Source organism: Lacerta agilis, chromosome 7, assembly GCF_009819535.1.
Source record: "Lacerta agilis isolate rLacAgi1 chromosome 7, rLacAgi1.pri, whole genome shotgun sequence".
Taxonomy (NCBI): domain Eukaryota; kingdom Metazoa; phylum Chordata; class Lepidosauria; order Squamata; family Lacertidae; genus Lacerta; species Lacerta agilis.
The window spans coordinates 59,366,132-59,390,963 of record NC_046318.1 but is presented as its reverse complement, the minus strand read 5'-3'; the positions used below and the strand labels follow the sequence as shown (position 1 = coordinate 59,390,963).

The 24,832-nt window shown below is 42.2% G+C and overlaps 2 protein-coding genes across 6 annotated transcripts in view; one reads left to right on the top strand and one right to left on the bottom strand.

Annotated features, from left to right (window-relative positions):
- Positions 1 to 18,513, top strand: part of SLC7A13 (solute carrier family 7 member 13) — a 35,210-nt gene extending 16,697 nt beyond the window's left edge. Inside the window, exon 5 of the mRNA XM_033155492.1 lies at positions 18,198 to 18,513. Within this exon, the coding sequence (XP_033011383.1) occupies positions 18,198 to 18,215 (18 nt within the window). The 3' untranslated portion in view covers positions 18,216 to 18,513. The remainder of the gene's footprint in view (positions 1 to 18,197) is intronic.
- Positions 13,924 to 24,832, bottom strand: part of RALYL (RALY RNA binding protein like) — a 244,981-nt gene continuing 234,072 nt past the window's right edge. For 3 of the 5 annotated variants that reach the window (XM_033155497.1, XM_033155494.1, XM_033155495.1), the window contains exons 8-9: positions 23,738 to 23,916; positions 23,157 to 23,366 (exon numbers count right to left, since the gene is read on the bottom strand). In XM_033155497.1, the coding sequence (XP_033011388.1) occupies positions 23,331 to 23,366; positions 23,738 to 23,916 (215 nt within the window). In that variant the 3' untranslated portion in view covers positions 23,157 to 23,330. Of the gene's footprint in view, positions 15,272 to 23,156; positions 23,367 to 23,737; positions 23,917 to 24,832 lie in introns of those variants that run through there. The other 2 variants (XM_033155493.1, XM_033155496.1) reach the window with 2 other exon arrangements.

Sequence of the window (24,832 nt, the reverse complement as noted above, 5' to 3'; positions counted from 1 at the left end):
GAAGCCCAGCATGTTTCAGGAAACAAGAGTTCAGAGCCAAACCTGAAGCACTGTCCTGTAGACGTCCTCGAGCATCCGAGCCAAAGTCCATCAACATGGGCAGTTCAGCAAGCACAGTATCTTAGCTCTGCTTCCCTTTTGTACTTTGCCTGCTGGTTGCAGCACCTGGGCTTGATGAGGCAGGTGACCCTCACCTGTCCTGAGCCTACTATGGCTAAGGACTCATAGACCTTCTCCCAGAGCTAATGAGTATCACCTGGCCAGCTAGTGAGCTGGGCTGTGGGCCCTTGCTTGCCTCAGCTTCAGCCTCCTAGAGCACCCCCACTGCTCTATGCCCCAGAGCCTGCCATGTTCACGGAGGTAGGGGGCCCTCTGGCTATGGTGATGGGTCCTGCTGCACACTGACCCCCCCCTTGCCATCCTTCATCATCCTGCGAGTACTTCAGATAACTTTTACTATCAGATAGTATATAAATACAATGAATGAATGAATGAATGAATGAATGAATGTAGTACAGATCTAGTCCCTCCACAAGCCCTTGTTGCACCATTCAGCTGCAAGCAGGAATCTCCCCCCCCCCCCGGCTCAGACAGAAAGGTGAAAATTTATAGGCAGCATATCAACAGTAGGCAGTGCTGTTTTTCTAGATGTGCCTCCCTCATTTTCTGAGGATGGCAATGGTGCTCACCTAAGAGGTGTGGGAACTGATTTCTGGCAAGTTCTGGCTGCAAAACAAAGCCCTGGCTGTAGCCCCTTTTGCCCTGTCTCTGTGCTGGAATCAGGAGGTTGGTCACAGACAGCAAAGAGGGAGGGAGGGAGGGAGAGAGAGGAGAAGGTAACGTTCTTTTTTTCTATTGCATAGCATTTGTGTAGGGAATTGTGCTCCTCTTGAATAACAGTCTGACTTTCCTTTGAGGCTTCAGAGAAAACAAGCACCCCATATTTTGTTCTGCTCTTTGTCCAAAATCAAAATGAAGAAGAACCTGAAAGTTCCCAACATGCTCCATCATCTCATAGGTTCATGGAGTTGCTGGGAATCTAGTAGGAATAGATTGCAGTCCATCCCCTACTTTGATGCAGGACATCCAGAGTTAGACCATCTTTGACAGATGAACGTCCAGTTTCTGTTTGAAGACTTTTAGTGAAGGAAGTTCACAACCCCTATTGGTAATTGGTTCCAATGTCAAACTGCTGTTGCTGCCAGAAAAAAAAAATCTGCAAATGTTCAGGAGAAACCTAAAGGTAAAGGTACCCCTGACCGCTAGGTCCAGTCGTGGACGACTCTGGGGTTGCAGCACTCATCTTGTTCTATTTGTCCGCAGACAGCTTCCAGGTCATGTGGCCAGCATGACTAAGCCACTTCTGGCGAACCATAGCAGTGCACAGAAACACTGTTTACCTTCCCACTGGAGCGGTACCTGTTTATCTACTTGCACTTTGACATGCTTTTGAACTGCTAGGTTGGCAGGAGCTGGGACCGAACAACGGGAGCTCACCCCGTTGCAGGGATTTGAACCACCAACCTTCTGATCGGCAAGCCCTAGGCTCAGTGGTTTAGACCACAGCGACACCCACGTCGCTGAGATGCAGAGAACAAGTCTTTGGCCTCTTGCACATGATAGTCATTTAATTATAGTGTGACAGCTATCTTGCACCACATATTCTTCTCTTCTCCTGACTAAACATATCTGGTTCATTTCATCTTTCTTCATAGGATTTGCTTTCCGTCTGCCTGAGAATCTTTGATTATTGTCCTCCGAACTGCTCCAATAGTCTATAGACTTCTTAAAGTGTGGTGCTGAGAAACTGGCTTGCCTTTGCCTAAATACCGTAACAGTCATGTAAATTACAACTTGAGAGACAGGATGATTTAAACTGAAGGTTGGTCGGTTTGTGACAAAACTCGTTTCATATTGAAATGGGAGGTGGGGAAACAAAGAATTGATGCCGATGGCGAAATTGCTACTTGATGTTACTGCCACAAGGGCCATGAGGCTGTAATAAGAGCTACCTGCATTCAGACATCAGATCAATCATTCACGGCAATTTGCAGATGAAGGCTTTGGAGGAAGTTTTCTTTTTCAATCCTGATGTATGGTTTGCTCGGCTCAAGGAAAGTAAATACCACAAACAGATCATTCAAAGGATGAAAAAAAAATTATATAATAGAGAAGGCTACACAGAGCTTTTCTAGATGAGAGTGCACATTTATGAAACCAAAGTTTTAAATTAAAAGCTGCCACCTTTAGGAGAAGATGAAAGCAGCCTGCTAGTAATTTCAGAGTTGCAATATTTGAGCTTCATGCAATGTGAGTCCTTGTGGGCCTAAAGACTTTTGAAAGTAGCTAAGTGGTTAAAATGGACGCTTACCCCTTTCTCTGGGTGGGCGGCTGTTGCAGAGCCTTGCAACATCCCTGGGCAGCCAGAATGCACATGGCTAGGTGGCCGTTGGGGAATTCCCCTGGCCACCTGGGTAGCAGGGCTGGAGTCCTGCATTTCAAATTGGCCAATGAGAGGCCTCCTCTGGTGGGTGTGCCTTGTTGGCTAAAATGGCATTGGCTACCCACCTGCCCAGGCAGCCAGTGAGGCATAAAAGACAGTTGTGCCTTTCACCCTCAGCGCAGTTGGCCATGTTCCGTTACCCTCCTATTGCACACAGTTGCGTAAATATATTTAGGCTGCGATCCTGCAAGAAATAGGAAAGTTTTCAGCAGTTGTCTAAAATGCTACAGCAAGAGGGGAGTCTGCCTAAGGTCAACAGGCAGGGAGTTCCAAAGCACAGGTGGTGCCACGCTCAAAGACCGACTCCTTGCAAATACAGAAGGAACATTACTGGCACTTGTGAAAGTGCAAGTTCCACAGAGGAAAGCAGTCAACATCCAATGTAGGGTTGCTCCGGGGCACCATTGGAAATTTAAATGATGACTCGTGGCCATCTACTCACCATCTGGTCCAGGGCTGGCGAGCTTTGCTGGGGACTCCAGCCACTGCCGGATGGTGCCAGATGCTGAAAATGGGCTTGGAGAGGAGAACTTTATTTAAATTTAGAAGGGTAATTCTGTCCTTGGTAGCGTAATTCTAGAAGACCATATAGTGCATGCGTATGGTACTTTTATCCAAGCGCAGCATTCAGTGTCTCAGTTAATAGTTTCTTCCTATTCTCTCCACTAAAAGCAGTAATCTTTATAGCGCTGCTGCAAAATATTCGCAAGAACTATAAATAAGAAAAAGAGGGGTAAAAAAAAATTGCATATTGAAGAAAGATCAAAGCATTCATAAAGGGTATTCCGTACACAAAGGAAAAGGCTTGCAGGCATCCAGAGTCGATACTAAGATGATAATCAAGAGAGCCTGAGGTAGAAAATGATTGTTATTAAATAGTGGTTCAGATTAGCCTCCTCGCTTCAAGCAAATTGCCTTCCCACAGAATTTCTATGGGATTTTAAGAAATAACTTCACAGGCTATCTTGAAAGAGTGACCTTCAGAGCTCACCTCATACACATCTGCAGAGAGCCTCTTTATATGTATATATTTTCCCATGTTGTTGTAAATGCTACAGACGCTTCCTCTGTAAACCATCAGAAATATGCATGGAGCTGTTTTATTAGGTTGTACACTGAAATGCATATACTCATGTGAAGACAGTAGGTCACAAGATCAGACAGTAGGTTACAAAATCAGATTTTTTTAAAAAAAAATATAAATCTGAAGCTTGCTGTGTGACCTTTGGTTAGTCACAGTCTCTCAGTCTATGCTACATCATTGCTTTGTTGTGAGGATCAATGGGAAGAGGAAAACAGAAATAACCAAGCACAGTGGGCGCTTTAAGAGAAATGTGCTAATTCTCCTTCATTATAATAAATTGCTTGAATGATGATCAGCAGTATTTCCTGACTCCATAAAGTCCCCGTTTCAGGACACACTCGTATCTCAAAGCCAAAAGTTTCTGAAAGGAGCGTCAGGTTTGCATGTAAGAAGGGCAGGTTTGACTGCAAGATGCAGACTTTGTAACACCCCTGTCCAGGGGCAGTGGGGTGTGGTTCAGACACCCCTCTCTAGCTTCCAGACAAATCGAGAGCCTTATTGGAGTGCAAGAGCACATTCTAGCCAAGAAAACAAAGCGCTTGAGGTGTGATGCACGGCCAGGGGGGACAGCTTGGAGGGCCAAATATAGAAGAAGAAGAAGAAGAAGAAGAAGAAGAAGAAGAAGAAGAAGAAGAAGAAGAAGAAGAAGAAGAAGAAGAAGAGGAGGAGGAGGAGGAGGAGGAGGAGTTTGGATTTGATATCCTGCTTTATCACTACCCGAAGGAGTCTCAAAGCGGCTAACATTTTCCTTTCCTTCCTCCCCCACAACAAACACTCTGTGAGGTGAGTGGGGCTGAGAGACTTCAAAGAAGTGTGACTAGCCCAAGGTCACCCAGCAGCTGCATGTGGAGGAGCGGAGACATGAACCCGGTTCACCAGATTACAAGTCTACCGCTCTTAACCACTACACCACACTGGCTCTATATAAGCCTGAAGTGCCACATTTGGCTCCCCATATAGCCTGAGGCTCCCCACTCCTGGGCTGTATGGTAAATAAAACAATGTGTGTGCTTGTTTAGTTACAAAACCCTGTTGAGGTTCTTAGAATAAATGGCGCTGCAGCAATTGGGCTGTCCTCTCTTTGCCTCTCGCCCTTCCCAGCTCCTGAAGTCCTTGGTTCCCTCCTCTCACTATCCAAGTCTTCCCCTTCTGCCTCTGCAGATTTATTGCCACTTCCCCACTGCTACCTAATCGCTAAGAACAACACAAAGTAAAAGCACAGTAGAACAATCAGACACAGCTAAACACATTTACATAATTTGGTGCATTCATTCTGACTGCTTAATCTTTCTGCAAAATTTGAAGGGTTTTTAAGTGCTGAAAACAAGACCCAATTCCCTTGCCTTCCCAGTCTGTATGCTTCCTTGGGAGGGAAGATTGCTATCTAAAAATAAGACTTCTTAGTTTCTCATTATTTGTATGTCTAAGCCAAGGCTACGATCCTGTACATACTTACACTGGCGTAAGTCTGACTGAGATCAGTGGGACTTAGACATGCACAGGACTGCACTGTAAATTACAGGCAAAGTCTGAGATCAAATTAGTTTAACCTGGTCAGATCCATACATCTATTCTTTTCGCTGAACAAAGAATGCTTTGCAGCCTTGTGACCCTCTACAATGACAGCTGGAATGAAACTCTCAGGCTCCATTTGCTCTGGATTGGTTTTCAAGCTTGCATATTTACACAGAATTTGAAAGAAATTGAGTTAATGATTACTTCAAGGTTACCTTTTGCAGGTCAGAACTCTGTCAGGTTGCTATAATCTTATTCCAGTTGTAACCTAAGAAATTATGGCACTTTCTCTGTGCTAGTGGGTGCACATCCATTTGGATTTATATTGTTGCACACAACCCCATTCTCCAAGAGGAGAGATTCCAGGGGTTCCAGGCATGTTTACCCAGGGTCTGTGTTTCCTTCTGGAAATGAGGCACAGTAGAGACTTTGGTGTCTTTATGATATATGGTTTGTTTACCCACATATATAACCTGAGCCTGCAATGGAGGGGTTCACAGCATAATCACTGGAAGAGGGTCTTGCCTCTTCCATAAACAGCCGAGGATCCAAGAAGTGATCCAACATTGTGCTCTGCTTGCTACTTTGCTGCTTCTGGTCACATAAACCCTTCCTCTAATCTCCTAATCCACACTGCTACTGCTTTATATGTTGAGGGAGGGAGAGAGGGAGGGACCCCATCCATTTGCCATCTCACATGGGATCCTTTTGATCCCTTGTAGTCTTCATGGCTCATACTCCAGGCTATCAAGAGGAGGTTTAGCTTAGCTTAATTAGCTTTAAACACTTTCTGATTCCAGTGGATTAAAAGTGTCTAGCACACAGCTTAATACACACAGGTCCAGTTTAACACACATTGCCTTAATACAATTTAATCAAGCATTGATTAAATTCTAACACCCACTGGACCCACAAACTCATAACAATATAGTCATGAACTGAATACAAGTGTCAACTGAATTTATACACTTTATTTTATACAATGTTAATGGAACACCCATGGGCCAAGCCTGTATTCTGTATAAAATGTATATGCATCTCGACTATAAATATTGTACCAGGGGAATGGATGTAAGCTACCAGACACTGACACCTTCACTCTAGCTTTTCTTTAAATTCAGCAGAGCTTTCTTGTCAAAAGCACCTGGAGTAGTGATCACTTTTTTTTCTCTGGAACAATTTAGAGTTTACGTTTCATGTAGATTGGCAGTGGGTCTCCAGGCAGTCAGTATTCTCTTCCATCCCTACCTGGAGATGAACCTGGGACCTTCTTCATGCAGAGCTCTACCACTGAGCTATGACCACCTTCCCCCTTCTAGGCTGTGATTGCTTTCATTGTGAAGCACTCAATTGCAATGTTCTGTTCTGCCCTGTTTCTAGAAAACAGAGGTGCTGGAACTCACCATGAACGCCTCCCTCTCTTAGAATGGCATGGGTGCCCAGCTGTAAGAAAAGCCCTGGGTTGATGGATAGGAGGACCCTAAGTGAGAGGCAGGGAAGGGAAGCCCTCTCAGTGTGAGAGAAGGTGAGAGCTGGGAGGGTCCACCACTTTCTGTGTGAGGCAAGGATTCCCTTGGAGACACAACTCTCTTTTATTTTCTCTTTCCTTCTCTGTTTTTGTTTTAATCTAGATTAGTTTCTTTTATCTTGTTGTATCACAAAAAAGCTTGAATAAAAGCTTATGAAAAGACATAAGGGAAATGTTTGTGGCAGCCTTCAAAGTGCAGTCACTGAGAAGAAATGTGATGACAGTGTCTTGGTTCATATCACGGAGTGTGAGATTTGCTTGTAATTATAATAATATTTAACAACTTTATTATTTCTACCCTGCTTATCTGACTGGGTTACTCCAGCCACTATGGGCGGCTTCCAAGAAGTATAAGAACACATCAATCATTAAAAACGTCCCTTTTAGATGTCATCTAAAAGTTATATAGTTATTTATCCCCTTGATGTCTAATGGTGCTCCACAGGGCAGGTGCCACTACCACAAAGGCCCTCTGCCTGGTTCCCTTTAGCTTCACTTCTCACAGTAAGGGAACCACCAGAAGGCCCTTGGAGCTGGACAGTGTCCAGGCTGAAAAATAAGGGTGGAGATGCTCCTTCATGGCCTTCTACTGAGTCCATTAGTCCATGCAGCTCAGTATCATTTACACTGACTGGCAGCAGCTTTTTTTGGGTTTCAGTCAGGGTCTCTTCTACCCCTATCTGCAGATGCCATTGGGGATTGAACCCAGGACCGTCTTGGAGCAAAGCAGCAAAGAACGACAGCCCTTCCCCTTGCACAGGCAAGTCATGACTACACACAAAAGTAGCTCCTACACAATAGAAAACGTGAGCTTAGATTTCTCTCTCTCTGCGACTCTCTTTTTTTTTATAAGAATTTATTGGTATTTTCATAACAAAACATAAACCCACACCCACACCTACAAATATAAAACAAATATAAACATAGTCAGGATTCTTCTTCTTGTTTACATGCATAAATAAAAATTTCTAGTTCCAAATCTTGACGGTTGACTTCCCCTGCCTTTTCACCTTCGGTTTTAAATCCAAAATCTACTTTAATAACATCATCTCTCTAAAAATTTGAATTCATTAAAAAAAAAATTCAAATCTAAACAATTATCTTAATCCATAATAGTTGATAACAAATCTTTAGATCTTAGCACATTATTCTTATATCAGATCTATACGAACATCTTCTATCCCTTATACTGCTGCTAATAACATAAAGTTCAAAATATCCCTTTTCTTATTTCTTATTTTCTTGGTTCTCTGACAATTTCACAGCTTCTCACTAGAAGTGATGCTACCCTGCTTTCAAGGCTTCAAGCTAATAGACTTAGAAAATGGGACTAAAGTAATTTCTTTTTAATTGAAATTCCTGCTGGGCAGGAAGGTGCTTCTTAGGACTGTGTTTTGAAATAGCGAGGAGAGCTGCAGTTAATTTATTTCAGTTGGGGCTACAGACAATCAGGAGGAGATAATAATCACCAAAGCCTGAGATCTTAACGCAGATGAAAAGAGGATATAATTTAATGCACGTCAGCTCTAATTTAACACTTTTGATCAGAGCGTCAAATGTTCCATTAGTGACATTTCATTTTCTCAGCCTGTTTGAGGACAGTAATAGATAGGAGCCCTGCCACTGTCAGTCGAAGCTCCTCACCCACCCTTTTTAGTCGGCTGCCTTCTGGTATGACCTCCGATGCCAAAGCGGATGAAAAGAGCCATCACATCACTGCAGGAATCCCAAAGCTACATCCCACTTTGAAAACTTCAGATATAGGGAACAGCTTCACAGAGTATGCTCTTGACTTCATATTAGGATGAGTTTGTGCAACTGTGGAAAATACAGAGTGGCATCTGCGCTCTCTCTTTCAGTTCATGAAGCCCTAAGTGCAAACAATTGGGGCGGGGGGAACAATTCAGTGAGGAAACAGCAACAGCACTAACATCAATATAATCGCAGCAGCAGAAAGTTATTTGCCAGTCATTGAAGGCACACTTGTTTGAACCAGCTAGCCAAATGACAGGGACTAGGGGGGGTCAGGTGGAAAAAAGGACAAGGCGCTTGAACCCTTTAATAGTTGAGAGGGAAAGGGGATTTCAGACAAGCACAATTCTGCACAACTTTGCAAGGTGCAAAAGCCCTGCCCATTTTCTAAGAAGGCCAGATCAGAGGCGAAGGAAGGGGGTGTGGTGGGTGCGGTCTGTCCCGGGTGTCACAACTGAGTGGGGGTGACAAAATGCTGCGTAGCACTCACCACGGGCCCTGCAGCGCGCCCGAGCCACACATTTCTCCTGGGAGACATGCGGTAGCATTGGCATGCGCAGGCTCCACGCTGCCCAAACAGTCTGCCCACTGCCTCCTCCCAGCTGTAGGGCAGCTGAGTGGGAGGAGGCAGGCAGACTCCAGAGGCCCTGCGGTGTGTTCCATCCCCTATGGGCGGCTCACCCTGCCCCTATGGACGGCTCACCCTACCCCTAGGGGTGGCTCGCCCCGCCCTTGGGCACACTGCCCCAGGCACCCAAGCGGGTTCCTCCACTGCTGGGCCACATTCATTTCCTTGGGGGCAGTGATCAATACTCATATTTTATAGAGAAGGAACAGTCATGGTAGAGTTTACCCCCTCCAAGTTGTTTGGAGTCTTCAGCTATGAGAAGTCAGAAAATCTTCCCATAACAACACAAGAAGGGCTTAACTGCATCAGGATAAAGTCCTAGATTCAGGTAGGTAGCCATGTTGGTCTGATGCAGTTGAAATATATATAAAAATAAAACAATTGTCCAGTAGCACCTTACAGACCAACTAAGTTTGTTCTTGGTATAAACTTTTGTGTGCATGCACACTTCTTCAGATATACAGATAGGATGAAGTCCTGTCATGCCTAGCATCTTCTTCCCCACTGCAGCCAGCCAGCCAGATAATAATAATAATAATAATAATAATAATAATAATAATAATAATAAATATTTATACCCCAGCCACTCTGAATAGTAAAAACAGGATAAAACATCAAACATTAAAAACTTCCCTGTACAGGGCTGCCTTCAGATATCTTCTAAAAGTCAGATAGTTGTTTATTACCTTGACATCTGGAGGGAGGGCGTTCCACAGGGAGGGCACCACTACCGAGAAGGCCTTCTGCCTGGTTCCCTGTAACTTTGCTTCTCGCAGTGAGGGAACCAGCAGAAGACCCTCGGAGGAGGACCTCAGTGTCCTATGGGAACCCCACTGGAGCACAACAGCTGGTCTCCTGCAAGTCACTGCCAATCTGAATACACACACACAATTACAAGAACTCAGCTGAATAAATATGCCTAGGATTGTATTATGTCAGAGGCCTGCCAGCAGATTCTGATCTACATGCTGGCTGCTTCCAATGCATATCCAAATAGCCTATTTTCCTAGAGCACTCCTTCTGCATTCTGTTAGAAGTCTGGATATAATGTACCAAGGGCTCCTCCAAATGTCCTTTTAATTGTGCATTTGTGATGATTTGTGCTCACCATGTGATTGGGGCGGCCACACATGATCCCACTTTCAATGCTGTTTGTGCCTGCAAATGTTTTGGGGCTGTCTCACCGCTTCATTTCCAGTCAGTGCATATCCAGCAACTTTCTGCTGAAACCCCATAGCTTTTCATACCACAAATATTCCGGGTTGAGGTCTTTTTTGTCCTGCTTCAGTTGCACTGTAGCCCGTATTGCCAACAATAATGTAGCATTGGGGAAGGCTCACAGAACAAGTAATTAAGTAGCATAATGTGTGGATGGTCCAGTGTAAATCTGCAAATATCCTGATGAGGACATGTTGCATATACCCACAAAAACCCCACCAATTTGGAGGAACCCAATAGGTTTTCAACCAGGGTTAGCAGTGCTGAGCTATTGCAGCCCCCAGCTGCTTTAGTGAAGGTTCAAGACAACCAGAGATCAGGGCATCTTTGACTTCAAGGGTTACTAGGTGAAGCAAAACACCGAGATAGAAGATAACATGTGTCCATACTTCCCCATTTCCTTTTGAATGAGGCATGTTGTAAAGAGAACTTTTTTTCCAAACTATGAGCTGGCCATTAGATATCATTTCAAAAGCTTTATTGTACTTTGGACTCAGATGTGTTCTTCCCACCTTGGCAGGCTGTGCTTCTGACGTCACTCTCCTGCCCTTGGTGAACTCTGCATTGGAGATAGAGCAATCAACGTCGCATTTTGCCTTCAAAACCACCCATGTGCAATTACATGGATGCGTTTCTCCATCCCATTTCTTCTATTGCTCCTATTGATTCGCTGCTCTCGGGTTGCCTTGTTGCGGATCCTGGATTGTCCAAAGCAAAGCTTCCAATAAATTGGTCCAAATGGCCAGCATTAAACTGGTAGCGATGGGAGGGTGTCGCTTTTATGCTCTGTTGATTCTGTCCAAACCGGGGTGGGGGTGGGGGGGGAGCAAGCAAGCAAAAGTTCAACATTCACTTAGAAGCAATGTTCAAGTAAGCCGAGAGGGATAACTAGCTCTAAAAGGCAAGTCATCCTTGAAATCACTGCAATTGATTTTATCTAGTTTGCTGTCAAAAACTACTTTGGGTTTCCAAGACATGAGCCTTTGCAGTTGGTCTCCGAAACTTGTTTCCTTAAATAACCATGTTGGATGGAGCCAACGTGCTTCTTGATAGGAGTGACATATTGATTGCAAGTGACATAATGTTGGATTGAAGTAAAACTAAATACAACTCAGCAGAGATTATCTTTCCTGCTTCTTTTCTCTCCCCCCCCCCCAAAATTGTTTTTGCCATACAGTGGTACCTTGTGTTATGTACCGCCCCCCTTACGAATGCTGCGGTTTATGCACTCCGCTAACCCGGACGTAGATGCCCCTTGCTGCGAACTTTGCCCCGGGATGCGAGCGGAAGTCACGCTCTGGCGGCGCGACAGCAGCGGGAGGCGCCATTAGCGAAAGCACGCCTCATGTTACGAGCGGTTTCCAGTTAAGAACGGACCTCCGGAACGGATTAAGTACGTAACATGAGGTACCACTGTATATAGAGCAAATGTGGCTGCAACAGTTAGGGTGGAGGCTGAACATTTTTATCTGTACACACAACACATGGGCTTATGCACGGAGTTTGCGTATGATCGTGTGCATATACAATAAACCACTGCTGGGTCAGGCCAAAGGTCCACCTGCACTGTGTTCTCCCAATGGTCAACCAGGTGCCAGTGGGGAGCCTATATGCAGAACCTGTATGCGACAGCACTCTCCTCACCTGCTGTGATTCCTAGAAACTGGTATTCAGTGGCATTCTATCTCCAACAGTGGAGATAGACCATTCCCATCATGGCTAGTAGCCACTGATAGCTTTATCCTCATGGAGATCGTTCTGATTAACCAGTAGTTTAAGTGAAGTGCAGTTGAATCCTAGGTATGCTGACTCAAAAGCAGGTTCCACTGGGCTGGATTCAACTAAATTGTTGCACTAGTGGACCCCCATTAGTACAACAGGACTCTGCTCCTGCATTATCCCCAAACCTGCTTAGGAGGACCCCCAGAGTGGAGATTGTTCCACCTGTCGAGCAGAAATGGTCATGCTGACCAAACAATTGCCTTAACGCACCATTGAATTCCACCCATTGTGTTCAGTGTAGCATATTCTCAGGTAGATGTGTACAGCACGGCAGACTGAATATATTTGGGGTATTGCTCCATATCTATAACCAGCATTTGGCAGCAGGAACTACTGAAGAGAGTTAGTGCGTTAGTCAGAGAAAATATTTATTTACAGGAATGTAAAAATTATGTTACAACATTTGGAACGGAACCGTCATGAAATGATTACACGAGAACACATGGGCAATATATTCAGTGCAAATAAACTTCCTAGTTTCATAGTTGTTTAAAAACTGCCATGGCTTTGAAAAGGGCTGCAGAAAGTGTATATAGGTAACGATGTTTTTCGCCATTTTAGAAACCGCTTTCCCTGCTTGGAAATAATTGTTGTAGCAAGACTTAATGTAAGGATACAGAAAAGTGAAAAGAAGGGGGGGGGATAATCTGGTTTCCTTCATTGGGTTGCAAATGGAGACAATTTGGTTCCCCTGTGTCACGGAGGTATGTGGCTGTTGTACTCACAGTAAAGGAGAAGCTGGATCATGCTCCACATGCTAGATTTGGGATCGGGGGGGACGGGGATGGGACCTTTCCTTTTTGTAACTATTGCATGAGCTTAGGAAGAAAGTGCATACATGGAAACCAGCATGCTCAAGTGCAAAAACGGTAATAAAGCAATAGACTGGGGCACATGTAGGTAGAGCAGCTTCTTTTCAAATACAAATAGGTGGCAGGTCTAGGGGAGACTGCGCCTCAGACAGCTGCCAGTTAGGGCAGGCAATACTGGACTAGATGGACTGATAAGCCTGACTTTGTATCTGACAGGTTCATATTCCCAGCTGACCGGGGTGGTTTTCTAAATTAGGGTTATTCAGATTTGCTCGCCAGGTTATCAGAACGACGAGTTATTCTTTGGTCCATGTCCCTGCCTAAATGCATATTGTACGAATGATTTGTGCTAACAAACTAGCGTGTGGCAGAAGTATTCTGCGCTGTGGTTTATAGGTCTGCCGCTGTCAATAATTCGTAGGAAAGGTGTATGTAAGATGACACGAAATAGTGGGAAATAAACATTCTGTCTCTCAAAACTGGAAAAAAAGTTCTCTATGCACTAGAGAAAGTACTGTGGAAAAGTATCACTGTCAAGTGTGTAAGGCACCTTTCAGATAGTTTGTGTGGGTGGGGACAGTGGCCTGTTTGTAGCAAACCTGTGTGTGTGGCAGAATGGTGATGCCCCCCTCCTCACATGTTCATTGACCGTGTGACCGCCCCACCCATCTGAAAGGGGCTTGGATCTTGTTAAGAATGGCCAAATAATTTAATTACACAAGAACACCCTGACATAGGGAAACTCATTAAAACTTAAGATAAATTATATATTAATATTACTAAATAAATTTTAGCTTTATTTAGGAATCATAAAACTGAACTATGTAAAAAGACAATGTGAGAATTCTGGAAAGAAAAAACAACAACAAGAACAACCCAAAACTCTTGACCCATTTTTTCCCATGTGCAGAGGGGTATATGGTACAGTACTCCCAGCAGAGGAGAGAAACTGAGGTGGTGGAAAGACTTTTCTGATCTGTGCAGTTTTATTTTCAGCATTGTCAAATCACCAGCTCTTTCCCTGGACCAGAAGCAGTCACAGCTGTACAATATTAAGTGTATCTATAAATATTTTCCAATTAGCATGTGGGAGAAAATTCACCAGATTTGGTGAGGGGTGTGGGGAAGTGTTTATACAGAAACCACAGAATAAATTAACATACAGTTGGGCAGCCTTATTTTGAGAGCACAAGAAACACTTAGGAATGAGAAACAAAGGCAGAGAAAGATATTGCACAATCTAGGGCCTCCTTCATATTTTATTGGCAGGGATGCCACAAAGAAATCTGAACTGCCTCTCCGTCCAGTTAGGTGCTTGACTGAAGGAGCATCCAAACCGCTCGGGGCAATTTTAACATCAGGCAAACTGTGGTATTATTATAGATGTTTGGCTTAAAATAAGTCCAGGTCATTGGACTAACCTTATGGGGAGCTACCTACAAAGCTTGGTTGCCAATCCCAAACATACTGCCATGATCATGTGACTTCAATACTGGCAATTTGGAAAATGCGGGTGGGTTATGGAGTAATTATGAAATCAAGCAACATGCCAACTTTCAATTTCGCAACACTCTTGGAAGTTTTAGTATTACTGTTCTTTTTAAAAGAAATAAAATCATGTTTCAATCCATGCTGTCTGACATATGGTTATGTCAGAGAGCAGCAAATGTATCTGTGTAGGTTTACAACATCCTAAGATTTGAGGGCACAGTTCAGAGTATTGAAATGAGTGGTAGTTATTCCATTGATTTCAGTGGGATACATATTGCGCACAAAACTACTATATCCAAATTATTTTTGTTTTGGCATTATGATGTGTTGCAAAAACAAATAAATCTGGGCATGAATATTACTTTGACCTCCATTATGACCCTACTTCTTAATAAATGCACTGGCTCTAAAACAGGAATATAAATAAATACAAATAATTAAAATACTATTTAACATATTAGATCATAAATCTTTCATGATCTCATTTCGTTATGCTGTAAACATTTAAGTGAAATATCACCTGACTTTTAATATGATGAACCATAAAACATGCTAATCATAAAAATAGCTTTTACAAATATACATTTGTATACAGTGTCTCCTTCATTTTAAATATGTCCTTCATATTATCATACAATTCATTGGCCTTCTGACATCAAAATTAAAAAAATAATACCAATAATTAGCCAGGAAAAAACACATTTACAATCTAAACCATATAAATCTGACAATTGTACAGCTTTAGAACATATAAGAAATGGAATTTTAAAGTTTTGAATGGTAATGTCCATTTCAAGAAGTAAATTCATTTTCCCGCCCCATAAAAATTGAGTCAAAGATGTTGCTAGCCAGCAAGAAACAGCAGCTCGCATTTCCACATGGGGAAGTCTGTGAATTATTATGTTCTTGGTTTCCAAAGGGACTGGATGTCATTCCAAATTCATTTGATCTGTAGAAACTGTAAGATAAAATGCAAATTTTAATTTGAAAACATTTTGAGTAAGAGACAAGTGACAGGAAACTGTGGGCAAAAATAAATGTGATGCAGGGAATCTGCGACTGGATGACCCCTGTCTTCCTTTGTAAAAAAAAATAGCTGGAGGTGGGGATCTAATTTGGATCAGCACCATAGTGCAGAGCTTTCTAAACGGTGTCGCAACACATTAGTGTGTCAGTTGCAGCGTTTAGATATGTTGCAGGAACGCTCCCTGCGCTCCACCCACGGTTGGAAAGGGGCTAGTTTAACCTCCGGTTTGCTAGTAAAATTGAATGACTGTGTCGTGAAACGATGCACGTCTAAAAAGCGTGTAATCAACATGAAAACTTTGGAAAGCTCTGCCATAGTGTCTTAACCCTTCCTCCCTTCTTACCAATTACCCAATGCAAATTGCCCCATTTCATTTATTCATTTAGTATACCACCACCAGCTGAAGATTACAGGGCGGTTCACAACATAGAAACACAAAATGAGAACACAAAATACGTAACAAAGAGAGAGAGAGAAAAGAACCAATAATCTCCCCCCCCCCCCACGACAAACACATTTGAAAGGCCACAGAAATTAGATTCCTGTTATAGAAAATGAAGAAAGGTGCTATAGTTTAATCACACGCTAGGCTGGCCAAGCAGTTGTTTCTGAAGTGGTGGAACCGCAGAGTCAAAAAGCATTAATATTTCCTGCATATTGTGCAGAGGCTGACAAAAACATGGGGCTGTTTCCACATCACCCATTCTTGAAAACATGCTCGAGAACATGCTGGGCCCAGTTCACGTTTAAACCGTAAATGCCTTCTAACTATTTTTAGCAGCAGGTTCACAGGCAGAATTGTCTCTATAGAGAAGAAATGTATTTTCTTCCTCCGACCTTTCCTCTTGCGTCAGAGATAGCCCTGATTGTGGTGAAGTAGCTCTATAGAGCTTGTAAGAAGGCAACCTGTGCTGCTCCACACCTTTCAGCTCCAAAGAATCCTGCTCTTTTAAATCTTTTCTTTCCCTTTCCCTAATTGTGCACTCTTATTATATAGAAGACAAAGAGCAACAGATTTTCGGCTTATTTATTGGAGATCTTTTCGCAAGCCCGCTGTACGTGCCAAAAAGGTTATAATGAGGAAAAAGCACCGTGAGCTGTCTGGATCCAAGGGGTGAACACACTTTTGGTGTTATTAAGAAGCTGTGTTGAACATTCACTAAGTCTGAATCACAAGCAAAATGGCTACAAAATTTTCTGACACGGCGCATCTGGCATGTTTCAGTAGGGTGGGATGGAAAGTCATCATCTAAAAAACCCCAAAACCATAGTATGGCGATACTTTTATTAGGACCAGCCAAAATGTCACAGAGCCTTGAGCAACTTTAACATCAAAAGACGTTTTTATTACTTCCAGAGTGATAGTCTCCCTCCCACTTCCCCCAGGGGTCTGATTAACCTGAGGCAATAGAAAACTAATTTTGCTTCGTTCTATTCAGCTAAATTCTATATAATTTATCTTTGGCTGTGTGGCAGCTGTGACATTTTTTGAAAACCCACAAGATGACTAATTTATGGGGGAAATCGTTTATTTTAAGGAATTATATAAATTACACCCTCGCACAACAAAGATGGAATCAAATTAAATTCTAGCAAACCATATGGCTTTCATTTGGTGTTCTTGTAAAGAAAAGTATCTCCTGAAAGAAAAAAAGATCCACTTTGCTTTGGATTATGACTGAAAATACAGATTTGCTAAAAGGGCATGCGTGTACACACAAACCACACCACCACCACCCCAATAACATATCTGTGAACCTCATCAAACAAAATATAGAACCATAGACCTGGAATCTATAATATATTGTAATTAAACAACTCTGCCAATAATTTGTCCTTGTTACTTGAAGCCATGAAATGCACTCTCTCAACACACCCAATGCCCAACATTTCATCAATGAAGCAGATTTTTTTTGGAGAAGTGTTACGTTCACCCCCCCAAAAAAAACACACAAGAGAAACAGAGAACTTCAGCTGCATATGTCTGTCCTTCACCCTTAAGCCCACAAACACCCAAACAATACCATATGGTGCCAGAGTTGTCTTATTTCCTCTGTGAGCTACCAGCAGTCAATACTGAAAGTTTGCACTGCATACTCTATTGACGGCACTGTAAAATGGATCACTTTAAGTCGGTTGTGTTGAGTTGTGTTTAACAGGCAATCTCGGTGAAAACTAGAGAAGCCCCCCTGAGAGGGAGGGTTCAATGCTAATTCTATTGAGAGTGACCCATTGACATTAACTGGTATGGCTAACTTTTAACAGGTCTACTCTGAGTAGGATTTAGGTGAATACAGGCCCTTTTTGTTTGAGAGGTATCACGTTTGGCAGCTCAAGATTGATAAGGCAGCAGAAGCAGGTAGGTAGTGTGCATGTTGTTGGGGGAAAGGAATAGAGGGGGAAATTTGTGAGAGCCATGAGGGGAAAAAATACCGAAACTGGAGACTCGAAGCTGTTTTAAAGTAGGGCACATGTGTACAGAGAAGGAACAGGTTTTCTGCTTTAAGTTTGCATAAGGGAAGTGACAAGAAGATGGACCTGAAAGTCACTGGTAACACATTTGGAAAAGAACAATACAAAAGCTGGACCTGTTCTCAACTGCGTATTTTAATTTTTACGATTTCTTCTCATCAATAATGATTTGCCTGTACATCTTCAATTTTGTTCTTAGTGATGCTTTTTGTCAGAAAAATGAAGTGCAAATTGAAATGATAGCCTAAGCTTATTGAATGCTTAAACTATCAGAACCAGGTGATACTTGGATATATCTACTCGGTTCCCTATTATTCTCTTACTGTCTGTTTCATTTCACAAACTCTTTTACATCAGTCTCATTTTTTCCTCTTTCTTTTCTCAGCTCACCTTTTTACTTTGAGGTTATAAATTGTAGCAGAATTCCATTCATCTGGACACCGATGAAACATGCAATATTTCCACAATGGAGAGGTGTCAGAAAATGATGATCAGATGTTCATTACTGAAAATGAAAAAGCCAACCGTAGCAAGCCAACAGTTACTGTATCCTGAAGATATATTATGTCTCTTAACCAAATATTAAAAATGTAGAAAGAACTGGAGGTTGTATCAGAGATTCCTGAATCTCAAGGGATCTGACAGGGATAGGCTGTCCTAGATTCTGGTTCAGGACTTTCTGAAGTGGGATGTTTAGGTCTAAGTTAAGAAGATATGCCAGTCTTGCCTGCTTTCTGGAAGCCATAAGGAGTAAGAATTCATAGAAGGTTATAGAGAAGCTAGCAACCAATAAACAGGACTCAGTTCATCTGTGCCTCAAAGAATACTCTGAAAGCCTATCACATCGTTCAATTGCCAAAGCTAAATAGATCTGTGTTTTGTCTTGACCTCAAGCCCACAGGGGATACCAAGTTGCCTGAAGGTGATTGAGTCTAGGTAATGCTGGAGTTGCAGGACCTTGGAGAGCTCCAAGTGAGCTTACTGCAAGGGATGTAGCTTAGTGGTAGAGCCCATGTATTGCAGAATCTGGCATCTTCAGGTAGAGCTTAGAAAGCCACCTGTCTGAAATATCGGAGAGCTGCCAGGTGTTGAATTCTGGGAACTTCTGCATGCAATACTCAAAAGTAAGTTCCCCTAAGTTCAATGGGACTTCATCCCAGGTAAGTGTGTATAGGATTGCAGCCTGGATCTAGTTTAACAAACGGTTTGAAGATGTCTGATTCTTTTCTGCACCTAATGCTAGTGGCAAATCTTTGCATGCAGCAGAGAATATACAAATATGCACAAGAACCTCCATTCATTCATGTTTTGGACAAATTATTGTTGGATTGGGAAGTTGAAAAGAGGAGGTCCAAGTTCAAAAAATTAGAGAAACACTGGCCTATGCTGCTATTTGAAGAATGGAAAAATGGATGTCTATGATACCGTTGGCAGAGATGCAACAATGTTCAAAGGTCCCTGGGTTTTTACCTAGTTTTGCAACAAATAGCTGATCTGCTAGGAAGGATGAATAATCTTTGCTGCACAAGTGGAGAAAGAGGAAAGCCAGTGGTGGGGATAGTATCTGCAGGGATGGGAAGCTGAGCTGTGGACTGAAGTGACTCAGTGTGCTTTACCATTTAACCTTCAGCTTAAGCTAATGTAGAAACATGAATATGGGAAGCTGCCTTATACCAAGTCAGACCATTGGTTCATCTAACTCAGTACTGTCTACATAACTGGCAGGGTCTCTCCAGGGTTTCGGGCAGGGGAAATTTCCAGCCTTCTCTGAAGATGCTGGAGAATAAACTTGGGGTCTTCTGCATGCATTTGGAAGTAAACTGAGGTAGTAAAGTCCCTGAATGAGGATGATGTCAAGAAGCAATACAGATTGGGTTTAAATTTAAAAGATAAAAGCAAAGGAGGAAAAGGCACAGCATTGGTGAACCATTTATTTGAACCATTTGCCATTGAATTGTGTCCCAACTTTTACAGTTTTTCCTTTAGTTATGGTTATTCAGAGTCAGATATGTCTAAGGAAAACATCTTGGAAGTGAAGAGAAATTCAGGCCACAATTGAATGGTGACTTCTTTCAATGAGTGCATTTTTTTTAAAAAAAAGAATCTCTCAAAAAGTTAAAATATATAAGTACGTAAGTTGGACCCAAAGTAATTGGAGCACATAAAACATAAGCCCAGCGTATCTTCCCTTAGTGCTGCAAAGGAGATATTGCAAACCCTCAGCAAAAAATTAATTGGTTGCAACAGTAAATCTGAAATACAGGTGAGAAACCTGAGCCAGAGCCAGCCTACAAATTTAGAATAATTATGCAATGGAGCTCCACTGGGATTGTAATACTTCAGAGTGTCCTGGCAGGGAGGATTACATGTTACAATATTTTCCCAATTAAAAAAAACAGCCCAGACTTTTTTTTTAATAAAAAAACTTCTAGTTAAAAACTTCCCTCCTGATATGATAGTTTTTCCAAGAATCAGATTTTTCCGTCTTAAAAAATAGCATTTCAGTAGGCACTATCTACAGGGGTTGGTAATGTGGCATGGGTGACTAGAATGTACAACATACAATACCTCAAGAAATATACAAAGTATTACACCTGAAACATTTGGACAAACTCACATTTTATCCAAAGTACCATGCTTTCTGTTAGGAAGATCCCGATTTATAATATATTCTGCAGAGAACATTTTATTTCTTTTCTTTTGCTCATACAGTGATATCTTGTAACTGTCAAGTGCAATGTGATTGTGTATGTTATCTATTTCACTTTCCCCTTCATTAGAAATATATTTTCCTTTCTGGGATCGAAAGTACTCCGATGCTGCCGAGTAATTTATCAGATGTCATTTTGTTTTTAATAGAGGACAATAATTATTTGCTTTGATTCAAGATGACACACACTGACAACTGAAAGGCACTATTTTGCAGAAATAATGGGAAAGGATGATGAATGGGATTGAAATCAGTTTCTAAATCAATAAACTGTTAGGAGCGCTGCCTTTGTTACAACTTGAAGAGATCTCGTTGCAAGCAACAACTTCCAGCTATTGTGTCTACTGCAAAGTTTTCCTAGAGTATGCAAGGACTGTCTGAACAGCAGGGCTAAAATACCTGTAATTTAGTAACTACCACTATCCTAAATTTATATGGCATTGACTTCTAAGCATTGTTCACACAGCATATGTACCATTCAGACTTCACTTTCTCACATAAGGAGACAAGCCCTTGAATTCCAGCTTCTGTTGGTTCATTTCATTGTAGGACAAGACTGAGACAGCTACATGGGTAGCAGTCACAAAATGGCTGTCATGGGTGTGTGGTACAACACAAAATGGCTACCACATCTGAAACAGGAGAAAAGGGGACAGAAATACAAAATAGTGCAGGCATGACTCCCCATCTTCTGCATTGTGAATTTCTGAGCAGATATCCATTGAGATCCTTCATACTGTTGGGTGCACTCGTGTCTGCAAATTTGGTTGGCAAACTGTGCTCTGAATTTCTTTACCAGAGTTTGACAGCTTTGGCATTGAGGGGCCTGGGGGGAAGTTCCCTTTGGTGGTCTGCCTCAGTCACTGGGACCCTGGTGGGCTTATCTAGCAGTGGTAGGCAGCAGCACTCCAAGCTATACTGGGTGGCAGGTTTTAGCAATCAAATTAATTTCTTACACAGCCTTGATAAATTAGCTATATTAGGCATATTGTGGAAATGAAAATGGCAACTAGATCCAGCCACCTGGTGCTGCTCAGAGTGTCAGGCTGGAAGCATTATTCAAAGCAGGGCCAGGGCCAGGCATCTGTGGTGGGTCTTGCTAGGACACATGGGTACTGGGTGCTAAAAGCTGGCTCTAAAGCCACCATGAGACACACTGTCTTCCAACAAGTTTCAGATCTTGTGCCTATAATATGGTGCAATCTGTGTGGAGTAAGCTATTAGCAAGCTAGGAGTTGCTCACAAACATTGTGTGCATTCATGGAACATGCAAAGAATGTCCGTTAAACTAAATGTCTTTTAAAAGATTCCATTGCATTGACTGGAAGTACAGGAAATGTCCAGCCATTGGTTTTCGGACAGAATTCTTTCCCAGTCCAAGCTGCCAGGGATTGAATTTGGGGCTTTCTGCATCATTATAATCATATTATTTGTACCCCATCCATCTGACTGGATAGCCCCAGCCACTTTGAACAGCAAAGCAGATTCTGAACTACTGAACTATGGTCCTGAGTGGGTCTATTTTCCATCACCACCCTATAGGCACTTCAGGGATTGAGTACATCCTAGAGGTAGGGATGGGGTGGGAGGAAAAGGAATTCAATTCAGTTTGCATGTAAAGCTGGATCTATCAAATCCATACTATCTGCAACAATATGAAAAAGAAAACACAGGCACCCTACAAAATTCACACTTATTCGAACTTTGTAGTACAGTTCTCTGACCAATGTTTACAAAAATGAATATATACAGGGAAATGCATATAGACATATATTTATGAAAATAACATACAGTAATGCACTGTATCATATTTATTATATTAATTAATTAAATATGTATACTGCCCTTCATCCGAAGATCACAGGGCAGTTCACCGCATAAAAATACAAGATAAAAACACGAAACCTATTAGGGAAAATTGCTTGCAAAATATGTGTACATTAATCAAAACTGCATTAAAAATAGGTTTATTAGGAGAAATTAACTCTAAAATTGCAAATTGCTACAGAAATGCGAAGAACGCAATTAAAGATTGTAAAAAGGAGAAACCGAGAGAATAAAAACTGAGAGTGCCTCACACCCCTACCTGGTGGGAATATAGCTTTGCCTCAGGCCGAAAATAGGTCTCTTCCTGGTACAGACCTAAAGTTTCTCCCCCCAAAAAACCATTGAAATGTCAAGAGCAGAATTTTGTCCACAAATTATAAAAAGGGATAGAAGTAACCTTGCTGCAGGGAGGACAGGCTTGCTGCTGAAAACTGCTTCCATGTGGTTGTGCTGGAGAGATAAGGTGCACACCCCCAAAATATCTTTCTTTTGGGTTAAAAAATGAAAGGAGTCCATGAAACAATGATTAAAAAATACATAGCCTTGCTTGTGTTTTCCATCCCAAACAGGAAAGAACAATCAAGGCTTGTCCTTCAAATTAAATATTAAAAAAGAGAGGGTTTTTTTTTCCAGGCTATGCTTTCCTCGCGTAGATCTCCTGTGATAGTTCCTGCTGCTGCTTTTTAAAAGAAGAGGCTGTCATCCTCACAGAAAGGTTATTTCTATCCCTTTCCGTTACATGGAGACGGAACAGCATGCCATTGAAGCTGGACTAGCTGCAATTACAGCTCTGAGAGGGAAGTGTGCTCTATTTTATCATGCAGAACGATCTTGCCACAAAGCAAGTGAGAATTAGGTTGCATCCTCCTAGCTTGAGAGGCCGCGTGCTTCCTTGAGAGTTAGCCTCAAGGAATGCAGGGAGACTTAAGAGTAAACGTACGTTAAGATCAAGCTCCATAAATTTATTTCATCCCATTCTTTTCAGCGAAAACTAAATTGGTCCTCATTCCAGCTGGGCTGTGAATCAAAGAGAAATGCTGTTATCCTAAGCATATTAGTCAAAGGTGAGTTCTACAGAGACCCTCCAGAATTGTTTACTACTGGTAAATGTGATTATGAAACTGGCAGAGGGTATGTTTTATGCTTTTAGGTTGATAGCCTTCAAGAACTGTGTGCCCTTTAAACTGCTCCACCCAAAAGTATCTCACCACATCTCAGATGGGAATTCATGTAAAGAACTAACATTGCCTGCCATTATAACCATCTGAAGAGTTTTTCAAAGGACCTCTAGACAGCATCTCAGCTTTTAATAGCATTTGTTTTGCTATTCTTTTACATTCATTCTTTAAATTTTCAGCTTACATATACAACTATTTAAAATTTCTTACCAGCTCGTTACTTCCATCCTCGTCAAAATCCTCCTCTATCCCATCAGTCATCTCTTCGCCATCTCCATCTGCATCTAAACCTCCTTCTATAGGATCCTCTGTGGAATTGTCAGCGTTCTCTGATATACATTCCTCTTGGATCAAGTCTGCACAGTCTTCTATTTGTTTCTTATGGGTTTCTATAAGAAAAGGGGGGGAATGTAGCTTAAATAAGACCCCCTTTTCCAGAAATGGAACTGTGTTATAGACAGCAGAATACATTCTCTGAATCCCCAAATGATACCAGATATATTACCCAGGTTCAGAGATCTTCCTTTGGCTTGCTAAGAGGCTGATACATGCCCAGTGGGATATTTGCCTTTGAACACAAGTTCCCTATGCACCATCACAAACTATTTCTGAAATTCCCCCGAGTTTAAAACGATGTTTTTCGAATGATGAAGTTGGAAGAGGAGAGTAAGTTGGAGGGTTAGTTTCAGATTTATATTTATGGCCAGCATTACATGCTTATGAAAGTGATACTGGTCTCCTGAGCATTTGACCTAGCTTTCTAAAAGTAAATTTCATACTGTCATGGTTGCAGTGATGCATGTGAAAATGTAACGAGGGACCATAGAAGAGATGCCTGCTGGATCAGACCAAAGGCCTAGCTAGTCCCATCTTTTATTCTCACAATATTCTCATATGTCATTGGGAAGCTCATAAGCACAATACAAGTGCAGTAATACTCAGTTCGTTGGGATCCCCAGCAACTGGTGTTCACATGTATACTGCTGCTGATATTTGTCATCAGTCATTTCCACTCTTATAGTATCATAGACTTGAAGACTTGTAAGGGATCCCTAGGGTCATCTAGTCCAACTTCCTGCGATGTGGGTATCTCAACTAAAGCATCCATGACAGATGGCCATCCAACCTCTGCTTAAAAACCTCCAGCAAGGAGAGTCTACCACCTCTCATGGGAGTCTGCTCTGCTCTCAAACAGCTCATACTGTCAGAAAGCTCTTCCTGATGTTTAGTCAGAATCTCCTTTCTTGTAACTTGAAGCTATCGGTTTCGGTCCTAGCCCCCAGAGCAGGAGAAAACAACCTTGCT